The 19,976-nt window shown below is 42.9% G+C and overlaps 1 protein-coding gene across 1 annotated transcript in view; it reads right to left on the bottom strand.

Annotated features, from left to right (window-relative positions):
- The window catches only part of vps50 (VPS50 EARP/GARPII complex subunit), a 220,849-nt gene extending 202,116 nt beyond the window's left edge, over positions 1-18,733 (bottom strand). The window contains exon 1 of the mRNA XM_063043837.1: positions 18,596-18,733. Within this exon, the coding sequence (XP_062899907.1) occupies positions 18,596-18,628 (33 nt within the window). The 5' untranslated portion in view covers positions 18,629-18,733. The remainder of the gene's footprint in view (positions 1-18,595) is intronic.
- Positions 18,734-19,976: the final 1,243 nt, after the last annotated feature.

The following is a 19,976-nucleotide window of genomic DNA, read 5'->3' on the forward strand; positions in this document are numbered from 1 at the left end:
GCCTAGCAAAGGGAATAACTGATAAGGACTGGACAGCACATCCATCTATAATTAAACCATGATTTAGTGGACTCTCTTATCTGTAACTAAGTTTTGCACCAACAGACTTGGTGGGCGTACCAGTTCTAATGATATCTTGCAACAGTAATGTATGGGACTTACTATGTATAAATATATGGCTGTAACCAGAAAGAAGCAGTCCATTTGTCGGATGGTGCCAGTACTTATGTGGCTTCCCTTTAACAACTGGATCTCAAACTCCTGCAGGAGAGTGTCCAATAAACTGTGGTGACAATAAGAAGCTGGTCTCCTGAGTTTTATTCAGATTCAACTTTAACACTTCCACCTATCTTCATATTGTCTACAAACTTTGCAACAAAGCCATCAATTCCATCATTCAAATCATTGACATTGTTACGTACCCCGTAACTGGGTTGCCAAACCAGCAGAAATGGATCACTCAGTTGGAGTCTGGATTACTAGATCTAAGAAAGTTTTATTAAAGAAACAAGCAACACAGTAATCAAAAGGATAATAAATGCAACAGTTCAGCAATGATAAACACACATCTGCACAGAATTAAGATAACAGCATCAATCAAGCTCTATCGTTGTCTAGGGGTAAATGACCAATTTCAAAGTGACACAAAAGTCCAGTTCGATTTAATAGTTCAGTTCGCAGTAACCGTTGCCATGGCGATGGACAACGTGGGGGGAGGGAGAGAGAGAACGACTGATCATTCAGAAACGGCTTCCACTCACAGACCAGCGATATTGCTCACAAGCAGATTTCGGGCGGGTCCTCTGTGATGTCACCTGAGGTCACCGACTGTGACCCCTCCTCCAAATGCGGTCGATCCTCTGCAGTGAACCCGGCACCCAAGCGAGGGTGGACACACACCGGGTTCCCGCTGATCGTACCTTTCCACCCTGTGCGTTTAAGGTCTGGTACTTCCCACCAACTCATGAGAGGCGCACCGCTTCCAGGGTCTCGTTACCTCAGGTGTCGTGTGTCCTGCCTTAGCGAACCTGTCCCTTTTTATCCCCCTGCTGGGGTATCGCCTGTCCATCACTTCAAACAGTTCAGGGTTCAAAGGGGGAGCCGCTCCAGACAGCTCTCTCTCCCGTCCCTTCATTACACATCTCCAGATCGCCTGTCCATCACTTCAAACAGTTCAGGGTTCAAAGGGGGAGCCGCTCCAGACAGCTCTCTCTCCCGTCCCTTCATTACACATCTCCAGATCGCCTGTCCATCACTTCAAACAGTTCAGGGTTCAAAGGGGGAGCCGCTCCAGACAGCTCTCTCTCCCGTCCCTTCATTACACATCTCCAGACGCTGCTTCATTGTTCCTTATCTCTCCTTCCCCTGAGGACAGGTGGCAGAGCAACTGCTGATGCCACTGATGCTAACCCAGGCCAGCAAACATCTTAATTTTATGTGTATTCTCGTCACAACATATAGTGTAAAAAGAATCAGTACCAACACAGACTCTTGTAAAACACAATAGTCACCAGGCAGCCAACCAGAAAAGGCTAATCACAAACAAGAGAAAATCTGCAGATGCTAGAAATCCAAGCAATTCCCACAAAATGCTGGAGGAACTCAGCAGGCTGGCTAGGCAGCATCAATAGAAAAGAGTACAGTCAACATTTCAGCCAAGACGTTTCATCAGGACTAGGAAAAAAGAAAACCAGAAAAGGCTTTTATTCCCACTCTTTGCCTCCTACCAACCAGCCACTGGTTTATCCACACTAAAATGTTCCCTGTAATATCATGCGCTTGGAGATGGTGAAGCAGCCTCATGTGTGGCACTTTGTCAAAGGCCTTCTGAAAATCCAAGTACACAACATCAACTATCCTGACTGTTATTTCTTCAAAGAATTCCACAGATCTGTCAGGCAAAATTTTCCCTTGAAGAAGCCATGCTGACTACAGCCTATTTCATCATGTGCCTCCAAGTACTCCAAAACCACTTTCTTAATAATCAACTCCAACGTCTTCCCAACCACTGAGGTCAGACTAACTAGCCTACAACTTCCTTTCTTCTGCCTCTGTCCCTTTTTGAAGAGTAGAGTGACATTTGCAATTTTCCAGTCTTCAAGAATCTAGTGATGCTTGAATGATTACTAATGCATCTACAATCTCTTCAGCCACCTCTTTCAAAACTCCAGGGTGTACACCATTTGGTCAGATGACTTATCCACCTTCAGGCCTTTCAATTTCCCAAGAACTTCCTTTCTAGTAATGGTAACTTCACACACTTCATGACTCCCAACACCTAGAACTTCCATCATAATGCTAGTGTCTTCCACAGTGACGACTAATGCAAAATACTTATTCAGTTCCTCCACAATTTCCTTGTCCCCTATTATTACCTCTCCAGCATCATTTTCCAATGGTCCAATACCCACTCTCAACTCTTTTTTTTCCACACTTCATGCCTCTAAGAAACTTTTAATATCCCCTTGAATATTATTGGCTAGCTTACTTTTGTTTTCCATCTTTAACTTAACGACTTTTTAGTTGCCTTCTGTTGGTATTTAAAAGCTTCCCAATCCTCTAACTTCCCACTTATTTTGCTCTATTATATGGCGCCTCTTTTGGTTTTTATGTTGACTTTGACTTCCCTGGTTAGTTACCGTTGTGTCATCTTGCCTTTAGAATACTTCTTCCTCTCTGGGATGTAGGTATCCTGTGCTTTCCCAATTGCTTTCAGAAATTCCAGCCACTGCTGTTCAGCCGTCATCCCTGCCAGTGTTCTTTTCCAATCGATTCTGGCCAACTCCTCTTTTATGCCTCTGTAATTTCCTTTACTCAACTGTAACACTGATACATCTGACTTCAACTTCTCAAATTTCTGAGTCAATTTAATCATTTGATGATCACTTTTTCCTAAGGGTTCCTTTGCCTTAAGCTCCCTAATCAATTCCAGTTCATTGTGCAACCCCTAGTCCAGAATAGCTGATCCCCTTGTAGGTTCAACCACGAGCTGCTCTCCATCTAATAGGCATTCTAGAAATTCCCCCTATTGGAATCCCTCACCAACCTGATTTTCCCAATCTACCTGCATATTGAGATCCCCCATAACTATTGTAACAATGCCATCTCGGCATGCATTTTCCATCTCCCTTTGGAACTTGTAGACCACATCCTTACTACTGTTTGGGGGGTGGGGAGGGATGGTATGCATATAACTTTGATCAGGGACTTTTTACCTTTGCAGTTCAGCTCTATCCACAATGATTCAACATCTTCTAACCCTATGTCATCTCTTTCTGAGTTAAATTTAATTTTTTTAACCAATAGAGCCACGCCACTCCCTCTGCCTTTCTGCATATTCCTTTTGATACATTGTGTATCCTTAGACACTACGCTCCCAGCTATAGTCTTCTTTCAGCCATGATTTAGTGATGCCTACAACATCATACTTGCCAATCTGTCACTGTGCTACAAGTTTATCGACCTTATTCCGTATACTGAGCACATACGAATATAACACCTATAGTCCTCTATTCATCTTTTTCTATTTTGTTCGCCTTTTAGAAATAGAAACCATAGAAAAACTACAGCACAGAAACCGGCCTTTTGGCCTTTCTAGGCTATGCCGAACCATCTTCTGCCTAGTCCCACTGACCTGCACACGGACCATATCCCTCCATACACCTCCCATCCATGTATCTGTCCAATTTATTCTTAAATGTTAAAAAAGAACCCTCATTTACCACCTCGTCTGGCAGCTCATTCCACACTCCCATCACTCTCTGTGTGAAGAAGCTCCCCCTAATGTTCCCTTTAAACTTTTCCCCCCTCACCCTTAACCCATGTCCTCTGGTTTTTTTTTTCCCCCTGCCTCAGTGGAAAAAGCCTGCTTGCATTCACTCTATCTATACCCATCATAATTTTATATACCTCTATCAAATCTCCCCTCATTCTTCTACACTCCAGGGAATAAAGTCCTAACCTATTTAACCTTTCTCTGTAACTGAGTTTCTCAAGTCCCGGCAACATCCTTGTAAACTTTCTCTGCACTCTTTCAACCTTATTAATATCCTTCCTGTAATTTGGTGACCAAAACTGAACACAATACTCCAGATTCGGCCTCACCAATGCCTTATACAACCTCATCATAACATATCAGCTCTTATACTCAATACTTTGATTAATAAAGGTTAATGTACCAAAAGCTCTCCTTACGACTCTATCTACCTGTGACGCCACTTTTAGGGAATTTTGTATCTGTATTCCCAGATCCCTCTGTTCTACTGCAACCCTCAGTGCCTTACCATTTACCCTGTATATTCTACCTTGTTTTTCCTTCCAAAGTGTAATACCTCACACTTGTCTGTATTAAACTCCATCTGCCATTTTTCAGCCCATTTTTCCAGCTGGTCCAAATCCCTCTGCAAGCTTTGAAAACCTTCCTCACTGTCAAAGGCCTTATTGAAGTCCATGTAGACAACATCCACTGCCTTCCCTTCATCCACTTTCCTGGTAACCTCCTCAAAAAACTCCAATAGATTGGTCAAACATGACTTACCATGCACAAAGCCATGTTGGCTCTCCCTAGTAAGGCCCTGTCTATCCAAATGCTTGTAGATTCTGTCTCTTAGTACTCCCTCCAATAACTTACCCACTACCGACGTCAAACTTACCGGCCTATAATTTCCCGGATTACTTTTCGATCCTTTTTTAAACAACGGAACAACATAAGCCATTCTCCAATCCTCTGGCACCTCACCCGTAGACACCGACATTTTAAATACATCTGCCAGGGCCCCTGCAATTTCAACACTAGTCTCCTTTAAGGTCCGAGGGAATACCCTGTCAGGTCCTGGGGATTTATCCACTTTAATTTGCCTCAAGATAGCAAGCACCTCCTCCTTTTCAATCTGTACAGTTTCCATGATCTCACTACTTGTTTCCCTTAATTCCATAGACTTCATGCCAGTCTCCTTAGTAAATACAGACGCAAAAAAACCATTTAAGATCTCTCCCATTTCTTTTGGTTCCGCACATAGCCGACCACTCTGATCTTCAAGAGGACCAATTTTATCCCTTACAATCCTTTTACTCTTAATATACCTGTAAAAACTCTTTGGATTATCCTTCACTATGACTGCCAAGGCAACCTCATGTCTTCTTTTAGCCCTCCTGATTTCCTTCTTATGTATTTTCTTGCAGGAAATCAGGAGGGCTAAAAGAAGACATTGCAACTCATCCTGTTGACTATAATCTTGCCCCATCTTCAGCCTCTTTTGCTAGGAGTCTCACTACACATTGCCTCTGTTTGTAAACCAACTACTTCATCTTCAGCACCTTCACTTCAGTTCCCATCCCCCTGCCGAATTAGTTTAAACAACTCTAGCAAACCTGCCCGCAAGGATATTAGACTCCCTCGTGTTCAGGTGTAACCCCATCCTTTTGTACAGGACATACATTCCCCAGAAGAGATCCCAATGATCCACAAATCTGAACTCTTGACCCAGTTCCTCAGTCATACATTCATCTGCCAAATCATCCTAACCTTACCCTCACTGACACGCAGCACATGCAGCCATCCGGAGGTTACTACCTTGGAGGTCCTGTTTCACAGCTTTCCACCTAGCTCCCTAAAATCTCTCTTCAGGACCTCCTCATGTTGTCTATGCTATTGGTGCCAATATGTACCAAGACTTCTGGCTGCTCACTATCACCCTTGAGAATGCCATGGACAAAATCAAAGGCATCCCTGATCCTGGCATCATCCGGGTCTCTCTATCGCACCGACAGAACCTCTTCTCTGCTCCTCTGACTAAGGAATCTTGTATCAACATTGCAGTCCTGTTCACCTCTCTGCTTCTCTCAGCCACAGCACCAGACTCAGTGCCAGAGACCCAGTCACGGTGGCTCCCCCCTTGGTTGGTCATCAACCTCAATAGCATGTAAAGTTATATAGTCTCTGAGACCTCCCACATCCCACACACAGTACAAAACACTGCACCTGGAGCTATTCTCACTATACTAAGCACTAATAGATAGGTAATGAACAAATAAGAAGAGAGAGAGTAACTTACAAGAGAAGCTACCTCACCCAAGCCTCATGAGCCAAAGCCACTCTGAAGGCTGATTTATACTTCTGCATGAACTGGACACCGTAACCTATGCAAATAGTCTATGCGCGTTGTGAGCACCACACTCCAAAAGAATGGCTGCTCCAATAATGGTGACTCCGCTTATTCTTATTGGCCCTTTCTAATGAATTCCCGTTGCTGATTGGTCGCTCCTCAAATCAGAAAACTGGCTCAAAGCTCTGCTTTTTAAATCTTGTTCGCAGACCTGAGTGGAAGGTAGCTCTTTTTACACAGTGTCTCTTGTTGATCGGTCATTCCTCAAATCAGAGCAACTGCCGCAAAACTCTGCCTTCAAAATCTCAATCGCCACTATGATTTAAAAGGTAGCTCTTTTTACACTACCTTGGTGTGGATTGTCCAAATCATGGTGCTGCCCATAACTACATTTTAAACTATACAAATATTTAAAAGTATTTAAGCTTCACAAACTATCTGTACCATAGCAATGCAGTTAAAAATATAATAGTCTTCCTTCAAAAGAATTGGCACTCTTACTTCGTATGTGAGTAATAATCATTAGGGAAATCATTGATTGTGCTCAACTGTCTCATTATTACATTGCTGCAATATATATCAACATGTCCAAAACCAAGTCCCATGACACTTAATACAGTTAAAATATTAAGCAAACATGCTCCAGTAAATCATGTTGCGCAGTGCATTAGTCTTAAATTGCAACACAACTTGGGACTCACGTCATGATATTGCACTGAATACACATGAAACAAAATGGGCGGGGGGAGAACACATACAATGCTATCAAAAATGCAAAACTGTTGTGACTGTGATCAAAGTCACTGACCAGAGAGATATTGAAGCTGGTGATATGGAGGCTTTATTCATCACAAACGCAAAGGTACATCACATTTTTAGACCCTTAAGATCAAAAGTAAAAACATAAGGTGATTCAATAGAATTTGAAAAGTTACAATGACATTGTTTACTTCAATATTTTCGGTTGACAAATGGTTCCTTCGGAAGCACATTGTAATTGAAGACCTCGCTGAAGGTCCAAATGGCTTTAGGAGAAAGTGATTAAGACAAATATTCTAAAAATTTCTGATGGCAGAGAGTCAGGTGCCCTAAATTAATGTTGTCAGGGCTGTCTCTGAGTAAACAAGAAGTACTGATTGCCTATATCTCTGACCACGTTTCATAGGCTGAATGAGGACATCAATCAGGTCTGCCAGTATGAACTTAAGTCACAGTGGTACAAAGCCCATGTTGCCTGGTTTGATGCAAGCCAATTAGCACAATCTCATTGTTTTAATGTGTGGCTTTTACATATGCAATCTCTAAGGCTACGTCCACACTAAATCCATAACCGAAGCTTTTTCTCTTCGTTTTGACCCTCCATCCACACTGAAATGGCATCTTCCTCCCCTGAAAATGGAGCTTTTCTAAAACGCTGTCCAGAGTATTTAAATCTGAAAATGCTGGTTGGACATTGTAGCGTGTACGGGGTAACCAGAGGTTTTTAAAAACCAGTCGTCCCCTTCATTGGTAAAGAGACTATGCTGTAGGAAATGTTTCCAGAGTGACGCCTCTGTGGGAGTGGGGAAGATGTTGGTGGGGCCACCCGGGGGTCTGTGTGCCCGTATGTGTAGCTATTGTAGTGGCTGTGAGGCTGGTTTTGTGGCAGTGGAAAGTACTGGGGGAGAGCCATCATATTCCTCATCATTGCAAATCCCTCTGCAGAGTTAGTCAGTTTTTCAATGTTTGTCGTCAGCTGGGTCATACTGTCCGTGAACTCCCTGTCGGTTTCCTCCATACACTCCATATTTTTTTGTTTTAAGTCCTCCTGCACAAGAGCCAACACCTGTCCGTCGTTTGGCAATTTCCCTGTAAGTTTTTCTAGTCTGTAACTGGACAAACGCACACCAAGTATAGCGTTTCCTCTTTGCTTGTTTTCTGTAGATGTGACCTGCGCATGCCCAGTAGAAGATTCACCCAAGTACCTGTTTTAATGTTGTGACGAAAAACCAAGTTATCAGAAGATTGATGCTAATGAGAGAGGTAACGGAAAGAGACACCAGTCTGAATATTGACAGACCGATTGCTTTGAACCTGAACTGTTTGAAGTTTGATGGACAGGCGATACCCGAGCAGGGGGATAAAAAGAACAGGTTCGCTAAGGCACGACACACCACGAGGTCACGAGATAACAAGACCCTGGAAAAGCGGTGTGCCCCACAAGTTGGTGGTAGTTAGAGGTCTGGTCGCGGGAACCGACCATAGACGCACAGGGTGAAAAGGGTACGATCGGTGGGAACCTGGTGTGTGTGTCCGCCCTTGCCTGGGTGCTGGGTTCACCACAGAAGAACGGTCGTATCCGGAACGGAGAGGTCACAGTCGGTGACCAAAGAAGACATTAAAAGGGTTTGCCCGAAAGCTAACTGCAAAGAACAAAGGTCTGTCTGAATCAGATTTGCATATTATCTCTCTCTCCAACGGCACAACAGCGATTACTGTGAACTGTACTAAGCTGAACTTGAGACTGATCATTTTACCCCTAGACTGCGATACAGCTTGTTTGATTCCTATTACCCCAGTTCTGTGTACATGTGTGTTTTATCATTGCTAACCTGTTGCATTTATATCCTTACGATTAGAGTACTGTGTTACTTATTTCTTTGATAAAACTTTCTTAGTTCCAGTAATCCAGACTCCAACTAAGTGGTCCATTTCTGCTGGTTTGGCAACCCAGTTACGGGGTACGTAACAATGTGAACGGAGGTACTTTCAAAAACGCCTGGTGTGGACGCCTATCGTTTTCACACGAAATCGGCGTCTTCAAAATTACCTGGTCTAGTGTGGATGTAGCCTTAGTCTGTGGGCAAATTTAACTTTAATTTCCTGCTTGCAATTTGCAAAAAGAACTGTATTTGCAAGCTTTTTGAATTTACTTACAATTACAAAAAGAACTGAAGACTGGTTCTTTGTTGAAGTAATATCTATTATACGCACATTAAATCCACAATGCTCTCTAACAAAGACAAAACAATTGATGGGACTATTTTGTTTTCAGTGAGAAAAAAGACAGCGCTCATAAATAAAATTGATTTATGTAACTCAAAAGCAAAAAAAAACAATGGTTACAGAATAGGAGGCTATTCACCCCATCATGTGCAATGATGGCTCTCCAACAGAGCAACTCTAGTTTCACCTGGAGGCATTTCTCTTTTAACTTTGCAAATAGTTCTCCGTTATGTTTTGTTAGATTCACATTTGAATGCCACGATCAAGCCAGTGTGCACAACCTACACTGTGGCAATATATTCTAATACACATTACATAATGTAATTCCAAATTTTCATCACTTTTCAATGGTTCAGTTTAATATCAGAGCACGTATACAGTATACAACCTGAAATTCATACTGTGCACAGATATCCATGAAAGAGAAACCTCCCCCCCCCAAAGAATAAATGACAGAAAAATAGTAGAAGCCACCGCCCAGCACACAAGCAGCAGCAAATGCATCTGAATCAGATTTAATATCACTGGCATATGTCAGGAAATTCATTAACTTTACGGCAGTATAATGAAACACATGATAAATAAAGAGAGGAAAAGAACTGAGTTACATTTTGTGCATTGTTACGTGCCCCGTAACTGGGTTGCCAAACCAGCAGAAATGGACCACTTAGTAGGAGTCTGGATTACTGGAACTGAGAAAGTTTTATTAAAGCAATAAGTAACACAGTACTCTAACGGTAAGGATATAAATGCAACAGGTTAGCAATGATAAAACACACATGTACACAGAACTAGGATAATAGGATCAATCAAGCTGTATCGCAGTCTAGGGGTAAAATGATCAGTCTCAAGTGACGCAGAGCTCATTTCAGTTTTAGTTCAGATCGCAGTAATCGCTGTTGGGGAGAGGGGAGAGGGGGAGAGGGGGAGAGGGGGAGAGGGGGAGAGGGGGAGAGGGGGAGAGGGGGAGAGGGGGAGAGGGGGAGAGGGGGAGAGGGGGAGAGGGGGAGAGGGGGAGAGGGGGAGAGGGGGAGAGGGGGGAGGGGAGAGGGGGGAGGGGGGAGGGGGGGAGGGGGGGAGGGGGGAGGGGGGGAGGGGGGAGGGGGGGAGGGGGGAGGGGGGAGAGAATATGATGATATTCAAATTGGATTCAAACAGACCTTTGACATTCCTCGCAGTTAGCTTTCGGGCGAGCCCTTTGTAATGTCTTCTGAGATCACCGACTGTGACCCCTCCGTTCCGGATACGATCATTCTTCTGTGGTGAACCCGGCACCCAGGCAAGGGCGGACACACACACCAGGTTCCCATCGATCGTACCTTTCCATCCTGTGCGTCTATGGTCGGTCCCGCGACCAGACCCCCAAAACTTCCACTAACTTGTGGGGGGGGGGCACACCGCACTTCCAGGGTCTCGTTATCTCGTGGTGTCGTGGTGTGTCATGCCTTAGCGAACCTGTTCCTTTTATCCCCCTGCTGGGGTATCGCCTGTCCATCAAACTCAAACAGTTCAGGTTCAAAGCAACCGGTCTGACAATACTCGGAACTGTGTCTCTTTTCGTTACTCTCTCTCGCCTCTCATATTAGCATTTTGAATGTTTCCCCATTGTTTCTCTCTTATCGGCATCAATCTTCTGATAACTTGGTCTTTTGTCACAATATATATTAAATAGTTCAGTTAAATTAAATAGTTAAGTTTAAACAAATAGTGCAAAATCCCAGAAAAAAAAGTAGTGAGGCAGTGCTCATGGGCTCAGTGTCCATTTAGAACTCAGAAGGCAGAGGGAAAGAAGCTGTTCCTGAATCACTGAGTGTGTGCCTTCAGGCTTCTGTACCTCCTTCCTGATAGCAAAAGGGCACATCCTGGCTGGTGAGATTCCTTCATGATGGACGCCGCTTTCCTAAGACACTGCTCCTTGATGATATCTTGGATACTATGGAGGATGGTACCCAAGATAGGGCTGACTAATTTTACATGTTTCTGGAACATTTCAATCTTGTGCAATAGACACCACCACCAACGCCCCCCCCCCCGCCCCCATACCAGACTGTGATGCAGCCAGTCAGAATGCTCTCCACAGTATGTTTGTAGATGTTTTTGAATGTTTTAGTTCACAAACCAAATAATGTCAGACTCCTAATGAAATATAGTTGCTGTTGCCTTCTTTATAGCTGCATCAATATTTTGCATCCAGGTTAGGTCCCCAGAAATATTGATACCCAGAAACTCTGTCCACTTCTGATCCCCCGATGAGGATTGGTTTGTGTTCCCTCGTCTTACCCTTCCTTGTGTTCACAATCAGCTCTGTGACCTTGCTGATATTGAGTGCAAGGTTGTTGGTGCGACACCAAACAATAACTGATATATCTAGCTGCTGTACGCCCTTCCGTCACCACCTGAAATTCTGCCAATAATGGCTGTATCATCAGCAAATTTACAGATGCTGTTTGCGCTACACCTAACCACAGTCATGGATGTAGAGAGAGTAGGCAGTAGGCTAAGCACACACCCTGCAGAGTGCCAGTGTTAATTGTCAGCGAGGTGGAGATGATATTTCCAATCCACACAGATTGTGGTCTTCTGGTTAGGAAGTCAGGGACCCAGTTACAGAGAGAGGTACAGAGGACTAGATTCTGTAGCTTTTCGATCTGGACTGTAGGAATGATGGTGTTAAACACTGAGCTATAGTCAAGCAACAGCATTCTGACATAGGTATTTGCATTGTCCAGGTGATCCAAGGCTGGGTGGAGAGCAATTGAGATTGCGTCAGCTGTATACCCATTGTGGTGACAGGCAAATTGCAGTGTGCTCAAAGCATTGCATCAAGCATTTCCATCCTTCCCCTCCCCCCACGTGCTCCAATAAAAACATCAATGCCCCCACCACCACCCACCATGCAAGCAATAGCAAGCCCCCCAGAGACCTTGATCTAGACTCCATCAAACACTACAGTTCATCCCAACACTTTGACATCTCAGAAAGGCTGTCTCACTAATGAGGATAGCTGGGATTTCCAATATTTAAACCTCCATCAAAAGAAGCAGCATGTCACTACCTATTTAATCTAGCTCCTTTGTAATTTCGCATACTTCTAGGAAAACTTCCCTCAACTACTTCTCTCCAAAGACATCCCAGCCTCTCCAATTTACCTTTGTAAATGTAATCCCTACCCCAGGAACCACTCTTGTAACTCATCTCCAGACCTTTTCTAGCCTCACATCCTGCCAGTAATGTGTCAACCAGAAATAGAACATAGAACAACGAATGGCAGCAATGCTTCACTACCAGATGAACTCAACGCCTTCTATGCTCGCTTTGAAAGGGAGAACACAGCTACAGCTGCACCTGATGACCCTGTGATCTCTGTCTCAGAGGCCGATGTTAGGTTGTCTTTAAAGAAATTGAATCCTCGCAAGGCAGAAGGTCCCGATGGAGTACCTGGTAAGCTCTGAAAACCTGTGCCAACAAACTAGCGGGAGTATTCAAGGACATTTTCAACCCCTCACTGCTATGGGCAGAAGATCCTACTTGCTTCGAAAAAGCAACAATTATACCAGTGCCAAAGAAGAATAGTGGGAGCTGCCTAAATGACTATCGTCCAGCAGCACTCACATCTACAGTGATGAAATGCTTTGAGAGGTCGGTCATGACTAGACTGAACTCCTGCCTCAGCAAGGACCTGGACCCATTGCAATTTGCCTACCGCCACAATAGGTCAACGGAAGACACAATCTCCATGGCTCTCCACACAGCTTTAAACCACCTGGACAGCACAAACACCCATGTCAGGATGCTGCTCATTGACTATAGGTCAGCATTTAATACCATCATTTCCACAATCCTGATTGAGAAGTTGCAGAACCTGGGCCACTGTACCTGCCTCTGCAATTGGATCCCCAACTTCCAAACTGGAAGACCACAATCTGTGCAGATTGGTGATAACATATCCTCCTCGCTGACGATCAACACTGGTGCACCTCAGGGGTGTGTGCTTAGCCCACTGCTCTACTCTCTATATACACATGATTGTGTGGCTAGGCATAGTTCAAATACCATCTATAAACTTGCTGATGATAAAACCATTGTTGGTAGAAGCTCAGGTGGTATGAAAGGGTGTACAGGAGTGAGATATGCCAACTAGTGTATCGGTGCCACAGCAACAACCTGGCACTCAACGTCAGTAAGACGAAAGAGCTGATTGTGGACTTCAGAAAGGGTAAAACGAAGGAACACATACCAATCCTCATAGAGGGATCAGAAGTGGAGAGAGTGAGCAGTTTCAAGTTCCTGGGTGTCAAGATCTCTGAGGACCTAACCTAAGGATGCACCCAGGGCATACCCTTTTCTCACTGTTAACACCAGGTAGGAGGTACAGAAGCCTGAAGGCACACACTCCACGATTCAGGAACAGCTTTTTCCCACTGCCATCTGATTCCTAAATGGATGTTGAACCCTTGGACACTAAATAAATAAATAAATTAAGGCATCCGTTAGTCTTGCAAGACCATGGATCTGCGCCTGGAAGGTCTTCACTCTCCAGGGCGCAGGCCTGGGCAAGGTTGTACGGAAGACCAGCAGTTGCCCATGCTGCAAGTCTCCCCTCTCCACGACACCAATGTTGTCCAAGGGAAGGGCATTAGGACCCATACAGCTTGACACCAGTGTCGTCGCAGCACAATGTATGATTAAGTGCCTTGCTCAAGGACACAACGCACATTGCCTCAGCTGGGGCTCGAACTTACGACCTTCAGGTCGCTAGTCCAATGCCTTAACCACTTGGCCTTAGACACTACCTCACTTTTTTAATATACAGTATTTCTGTTTTTTGCACGTTTTTAATTTATTCAATATATACTGTAATCAATTTACTTACTTTATTTTTCTCTTCTATATTATGTATTGCATTGAGCTATTGCTGCTAAGTTAACAAATTTCACATCACATGCCGATGATAATAAACCCAATTCTCATTCCTGCACAAAAACAGGCCCTCTCTCCACAAGGTCTCTATCCCTCCACCCCCTGGCCTGTTGCACAAATGCCTCGTGAAAATTGTGATTGAATCTGCTTCCACCGCTTCCCCTGATAGTGTATTTCAGGCACCTGCCACTAAATGTAAAATAAAGATGACTTGTAAATCTTTCAAACTATCCCCTCTAGTATTTGACATTTTTGACCTGGGAAAACGATTCTGAAGTCAGACAAATATTGTGAAAGTGTTTTGCATGTTTTACATAGTTTAAACTCTGTCTTTTTCAGAGATCAGAACTGTGTAAACTGGTAAGGTGGTTTATTACTGTCACGTGCACCAAGGCAGTGAAAAAGCTTGTATTGCATGACATCCACAGATTATTTCTTTACACAGTTCACTGAGGTAGTACAAAGGAAAACAATAAGCATTCTGCATTCTGTTAAAGTTAGAGGAAGTGTAGTACAGACAGATAATAAGGTACAAGGTGAGAATGAGGTCAGATTGAGGTCAAGTGTCCATCTTATTGTACTAGGGTACTGTTCAATAGTTTTATAACAGCAAGACAAACTGTACCTGAGCTTGGTGATATGTGCTTTTAGGCTTTTGTATCTTCTGCCCAAAGGGAAAGGGAAAAAGAAGAAAGGATTCCTGGGATAGGGGAGGTCTTTGATTATGTTGGCTGCTTTATTGAGGTATCAAGATGCATAAACAGAAAACATGGAGGGAGAAACTGGAGCTGGTTTCTGTGATATTAATTTCTCCATATACTTTTATTTTACTATTTTATGTTGTTAATCGAAAAGGGCAGAATTAAAACATATAAAGTTATCAATACAGTTATAAAGAAGGCAAGACGACAGCTATATTTCGTAATGAGTTTGAGGAGATTTGGAATGTCACCTAAAACTCTCAAAAATTTCTAGATGTAACACACAGCGCATTCTGACTGGATCCACTTCCGTCTGATATGGTGGCTGGGGGGGCTCGTACACAGAATGACTAATGCTCCATCAAGAGTACGAGTCTCTGTCATATTCAAAACATCTTCAAAGAGTGGTGCCAGAAAAAGTGGCAGACCCCACCACCCAGCACATGCCCTCTTCACTCCGTTACCATCAGGAAGGAGGTACCGAAGCCTGAAGGCACACACTTAGCGATTCAGGAACAGCTTCTTCCCCTCTGCCATCCGATTCCTGAATGAACAATAAAACCACGAACACTACCTCACTACTTTTATTTAAAATTTGTTTTTTGACCACTTATTTAACTATTTGATATACATACTTATTGCAATTCCTTTTTCCCTCTATACAGGTGTCCCCTGCTTTTCGAACGTTCGCTTTACAAAACCTCACTGTTACGAAAGACCTACATTAGTTCCGTTTTCACTAACAGAAGGTGTTTTCACTGTTACGAAAAAAGCAACGCTTGAAAAAAAATCAGAGCGCGATAAAAGGCAGCGCGCGCCCTGAGCGGCCGCCCTCCCCCGGATTCAGAACGGCATTCTCACCAGCATTGCTTAAGCACATGTCTGTGAGCAGCCATTTGCAAGATGAGTTCTAAAGTATCGGAAAAGCCTAAAAGAGCTCGTAAGGGTGTTACACTTAGCGTAAAACTAGACATAATTAAGCATTTCAATCGTGGTGAACAAAGTAAGGACAAAGTGAGCTTGGCTTGTGGAAGTTGACGAAGATGATGTTGAAGAGGTTTTGGCATCTCATGACCAAGAACTGATAGATGAAGAGCTCATCCCATGACCAAGAACTGATAGATGAAGAGCTGATGCAATTGGAAGAGGAAAGGAACAATCAAAACTGAATGAGTAATGATAAAGTACGATGCAGTCTCTAATCTGGGCTGACAATTACATGCCGGGTGGCACCTAATTAATTAGCATGTTTATTTCAGCTTTTTTCTTAAAGATATGCTAGATGCGTCCCAGCTACTGCTGTACCACTGCATGCTTCGCGAATCGGTATAGGATCGCTGCCCGGAGGGTGAGGGCCACTGCACCACCCCAACCTGCAACGACTCAGCCTAACACACCATCATCAGTGTGCTCAGTGCTGTCCCAATTCCGGTAAGTGATACTACACTGTACATACATTATTTCTACTTTATATTGGCTGTGTATTTTAATGTGTTATTTGGTATGATTTGGCAGCTTCATAGCCTAAAGGTTACTGGAGAGTGTTCTGCCAACAGCACTTGCGTGAGATTTTCGGCCGAGAACGCTTGCACCGTGTTTTTGCCGACGGCGCTTGCGTGAGATTTTGGCTATGGAGAACAGTGCAGGCAATCGTTGTAGAGAAGTATTTCTAATTTATATAGGCTGTGTATTTATCATATCATTCCTGCTTTTACTATATGTTACTGTTATTTTAGGTTTTATGTGTTATTTGGCATGATTTGGTAGGTTATTTTTGGGTCTGTGAAGCTCACAAATTTTTCCCATATAAATAAATGGTAATTGCTTCTTCGTTTTATGACATTCCAGCTTACGAACTGTTTCATAGGAACGCTCTACCTTCGGATGGTGGGGGAAACCTGTATCATGTATTACATTGTGCTGCTACCACAAAGTTAACAAATTTCAAGACATATGCCAGTGATATTAAACCTGATTGCAATTCTGAAATGTTGAAAATACCCAGTGAATTAGACAACAGAAGACAGACCAAGAGTTGATGTTTTGAACAGTTAACTTCTTATCAAGATTGTGAGAACTAAGTAAATAGTGTGCTGGAAATCTGAAAACCCTTGCCACATACTACAGATATTGCCTAACCAAGACAGTATTTCCAGCATGGGTGTTTTTCACATGTTACCTGGTTCAAATAAAAGGTTATCAAGCTGTCTCCATAGATGCACATGAGCATATATCTTAGCAGGAGTAAGACACCCAGTCATTCAAACACACTCGACCATTTTGTAAAATGACAGCTGACCTTATTGTAAATTTGACTTCCCAACCCTGCCCACACAAAGCAAGCTTTCAATCCATTCCCTAGTAAGCAATAAAGCACTGCTTTCTATGTCCTTCGAAAAGCATTCAAATAAGGGTTCAAGAAAACATTTCTATCCCATCTGCTTTCAATGGGCAAACACATTGTTAAACTGAGAACCTTAGTTTTAGATTCTCCCACAACATGAAACATGCTCACTACATTCACCCATCCCCATAGGATCATGTGTTTTAACAAGTCATTATTCACTTGTTGAATTTGATGAGTTTTTCTACCAGGATAATTCATTCAAGTAATGTCAATAAAACAACAGTATAATTTGACAGTCAACATTTCAGACTTGAGACCCTTCAACGGGACTGGAAAAGAAGGGGACAGAAAACAGAATAATGTGGTGGGGGAGGAAGAGTAGTACAAGCTGGCAGGTGGCAGGTGAGACCAGCTTTTGGCACTGCCCCTTTCCTTTCCAGTCCTGATGAAAAGTTTCACCCTTGAAATATTGACTATTTATTGCTATCTTCCTCCAGCAACTTGTGAGAGTTGCTCAAGATGTCCAGCATTTGCGGTACCTCTGATAAGTATAATTTGACAGCATATCCTCCCAACTCCAAATTTTTTATCAAGACACATTATACATTTTTAAATTAGCAAAGTGTATTCCATACTATTCCAAGTCACTTTCTTTGCTTTTTGATACTGCTTAACTTCCATCATTTCTGAATTATGACAGCAAGAAAATACGTCCTGATGCAGGAATTTGACTGGAAACATGGACAATTCTTTTTTTCCCATTGATTCTGCTGGACCCACCAAGTTCCTCTGGCAGATCATTTGTTACACACAGGAAAAAAAAACTCACTGTTCCATCATACTCTTTTAAGAGCTTAAGAAATGGAAGCAGGGGTAGACTTTTCAGTCCTATAAATCTGCCACATCATTCAATAAAATCAAGGCAGATGAAACTTGCTTAAAAGTCCACTGTCTCACCCAACCCCCACCTCAGTTCCTTAACTGATTTTAAATTGTTCTAAGTTTTGAGTACATTCAAGGAATCAGACACGACATTTTTTCTGGATAGGGAATTCAAAAGAAAGATCCTTTGGTCTTTGACTCTCTCAAAAGGAGAAACATCCTTCTAACATTTATCCTGTGAAGTTTCACTCAACCCCCCCCCCTCCCCCACCAAGACTCTCAATCATTTAAAATCCATCGGGTACAGACCCAACCTCTTCAGCTTTTCCTCTTAAGCCAATTCCTCCTACACTTAAGATGCATCTTTGAATGGGCTCTTAAGTTACAAGCTTGAAAGAATGAGTGTGCGCCCAGCTCAAACACACCGAATGTATAGACAGCAGCCCCAGACGTCTCCTTCTCACCCCGTTGAAGGGCTCAGCCCCCTCTCACGCTGATTAATGGGATCAGCCCCGGGAACAGTCTCTTCTTCCCCACCTCTGCCCCTGCTGTTGAAAGAGTCCCTTTAAACCTGCGGCGAGCTCCTGCCGAGACCTCAGGCCTAGACAATAATTTGGTTTAAAACTCACTCACAATCCAGAGCAATGCGCCATTACCTGACGGGACATAAGAGACTTTATTTTCTGCATTCTTCTGCTGGTGGCAATTTACTCCAAACCACGATAACTCTATCCTGAGTTTAAAGGCGGCGGCCTTAATAGCACCTAATCGCGGAACCCTCCATTTTAGGATCACGTGACTGTGGATGCGCATTGCATGATGGAATCTGTAGTTCTACATCTACACTCGGCACTGCAGCTCCCAAAAGTCATTGCGATATTTTAGTCCTCAACCGGTGAGAGAATCTCGGTTGTTTTCATTGGGAATACACTGTTGTTCGGTTGTGATGGTTTTTTTTTAGTTTATTCCTCGCCGATTTGCAGATAAATTCTATGTTTATTGAGTGTGTCCTCAATCGAGATCACATTGTATCTACTATTTCCAATTCTGGTTAAACTTGAATTTTCAATGCATCTTCTCTTTGGTTTCTCAAATGACTTTTCCTCATTTGCTCTTATGATCAATCGCTGCCTCTTTGGGGGTTAACTAATAGTCGGGATGGGCTCAACCTCAGCCAGTGTGGAATATGTGCCCTAGTGGAACGACTGAACAGGGAGGTGGCTCTAAACTCGTAAGAAGAATCTACATGAAACTTAAATACTGTATGCACAAATCAGGAAAAGAGAACATGGGAAGAATAAATTAAGGAAAGACATTGACAGTAAGAAGCCATATAGAGTTATAAAAGAAATCGCTAAGAAGATGGTTAACGATAAAGTACGAGAAAAATCCCATTACTGTAAAATGAATTAACTTCTGTTTATACAATGCACACTATATTCGGAACAAGCACGGGAACTAGAATCAACCATCTGTTGGGAGAAACCAGATATATTTGAGATTATTGATCCCTCACGCGAAAAAAATCAGGACAAAGAATAAAATATAGGCTATGATATACTGGTTTTAGAAAAGAACAAAGATAAAAAGCGGAAGTTTTAGATGAATCCAAGGATGAATTAAAAGAGGAATTACTACACTCACTTAATGATCTGTCAGTGAAATGTGCAGAAAACGAGCATGACGGCTGCCTTTAAGAGGAGTATAGAAAATACCCAGGAACTTTTTGACAGTCAGCTAATTCTGTAAGAGAGAGAAAAATGTGATCCTGCTAAAGAAGAGAATAGAAGGACATCTAGAGGTATAAATGGTTAGCATGATTTTAAATTGGAAAATCTTACTTACCAAATGTTACTGGATTTTTGCAAAGATAACAGAGTATATGGCTGCAGTACAGAAGGCAAAATATATCTCTACTTTAAAGAGGCCTTGGATGAGATTCACCATAATAGATTAATGAATAAAATCAGTTAATGTTAAGTCAGAGAGCTAAATGGGTTGTGAGCTTATTTTGAAGAGTGGCCGCAAAGGCTAACA

The sequence above is a fragment of the Mobula hypostoma genome, chromosome 3 (genome assembly GCF_963921235.1).
Source record: "Mobula hypostoma chromosome 3, sMobHyp1.1, whole genome shotgun sequence".
NCBI classification, from domain to species: domain Eukaryota; kingdom Metazoa; phylum Chordata; class Chondrichthyes; order Myliobatiformes; family Myliobatidae; genus Mobula; species Mobula hypostoma.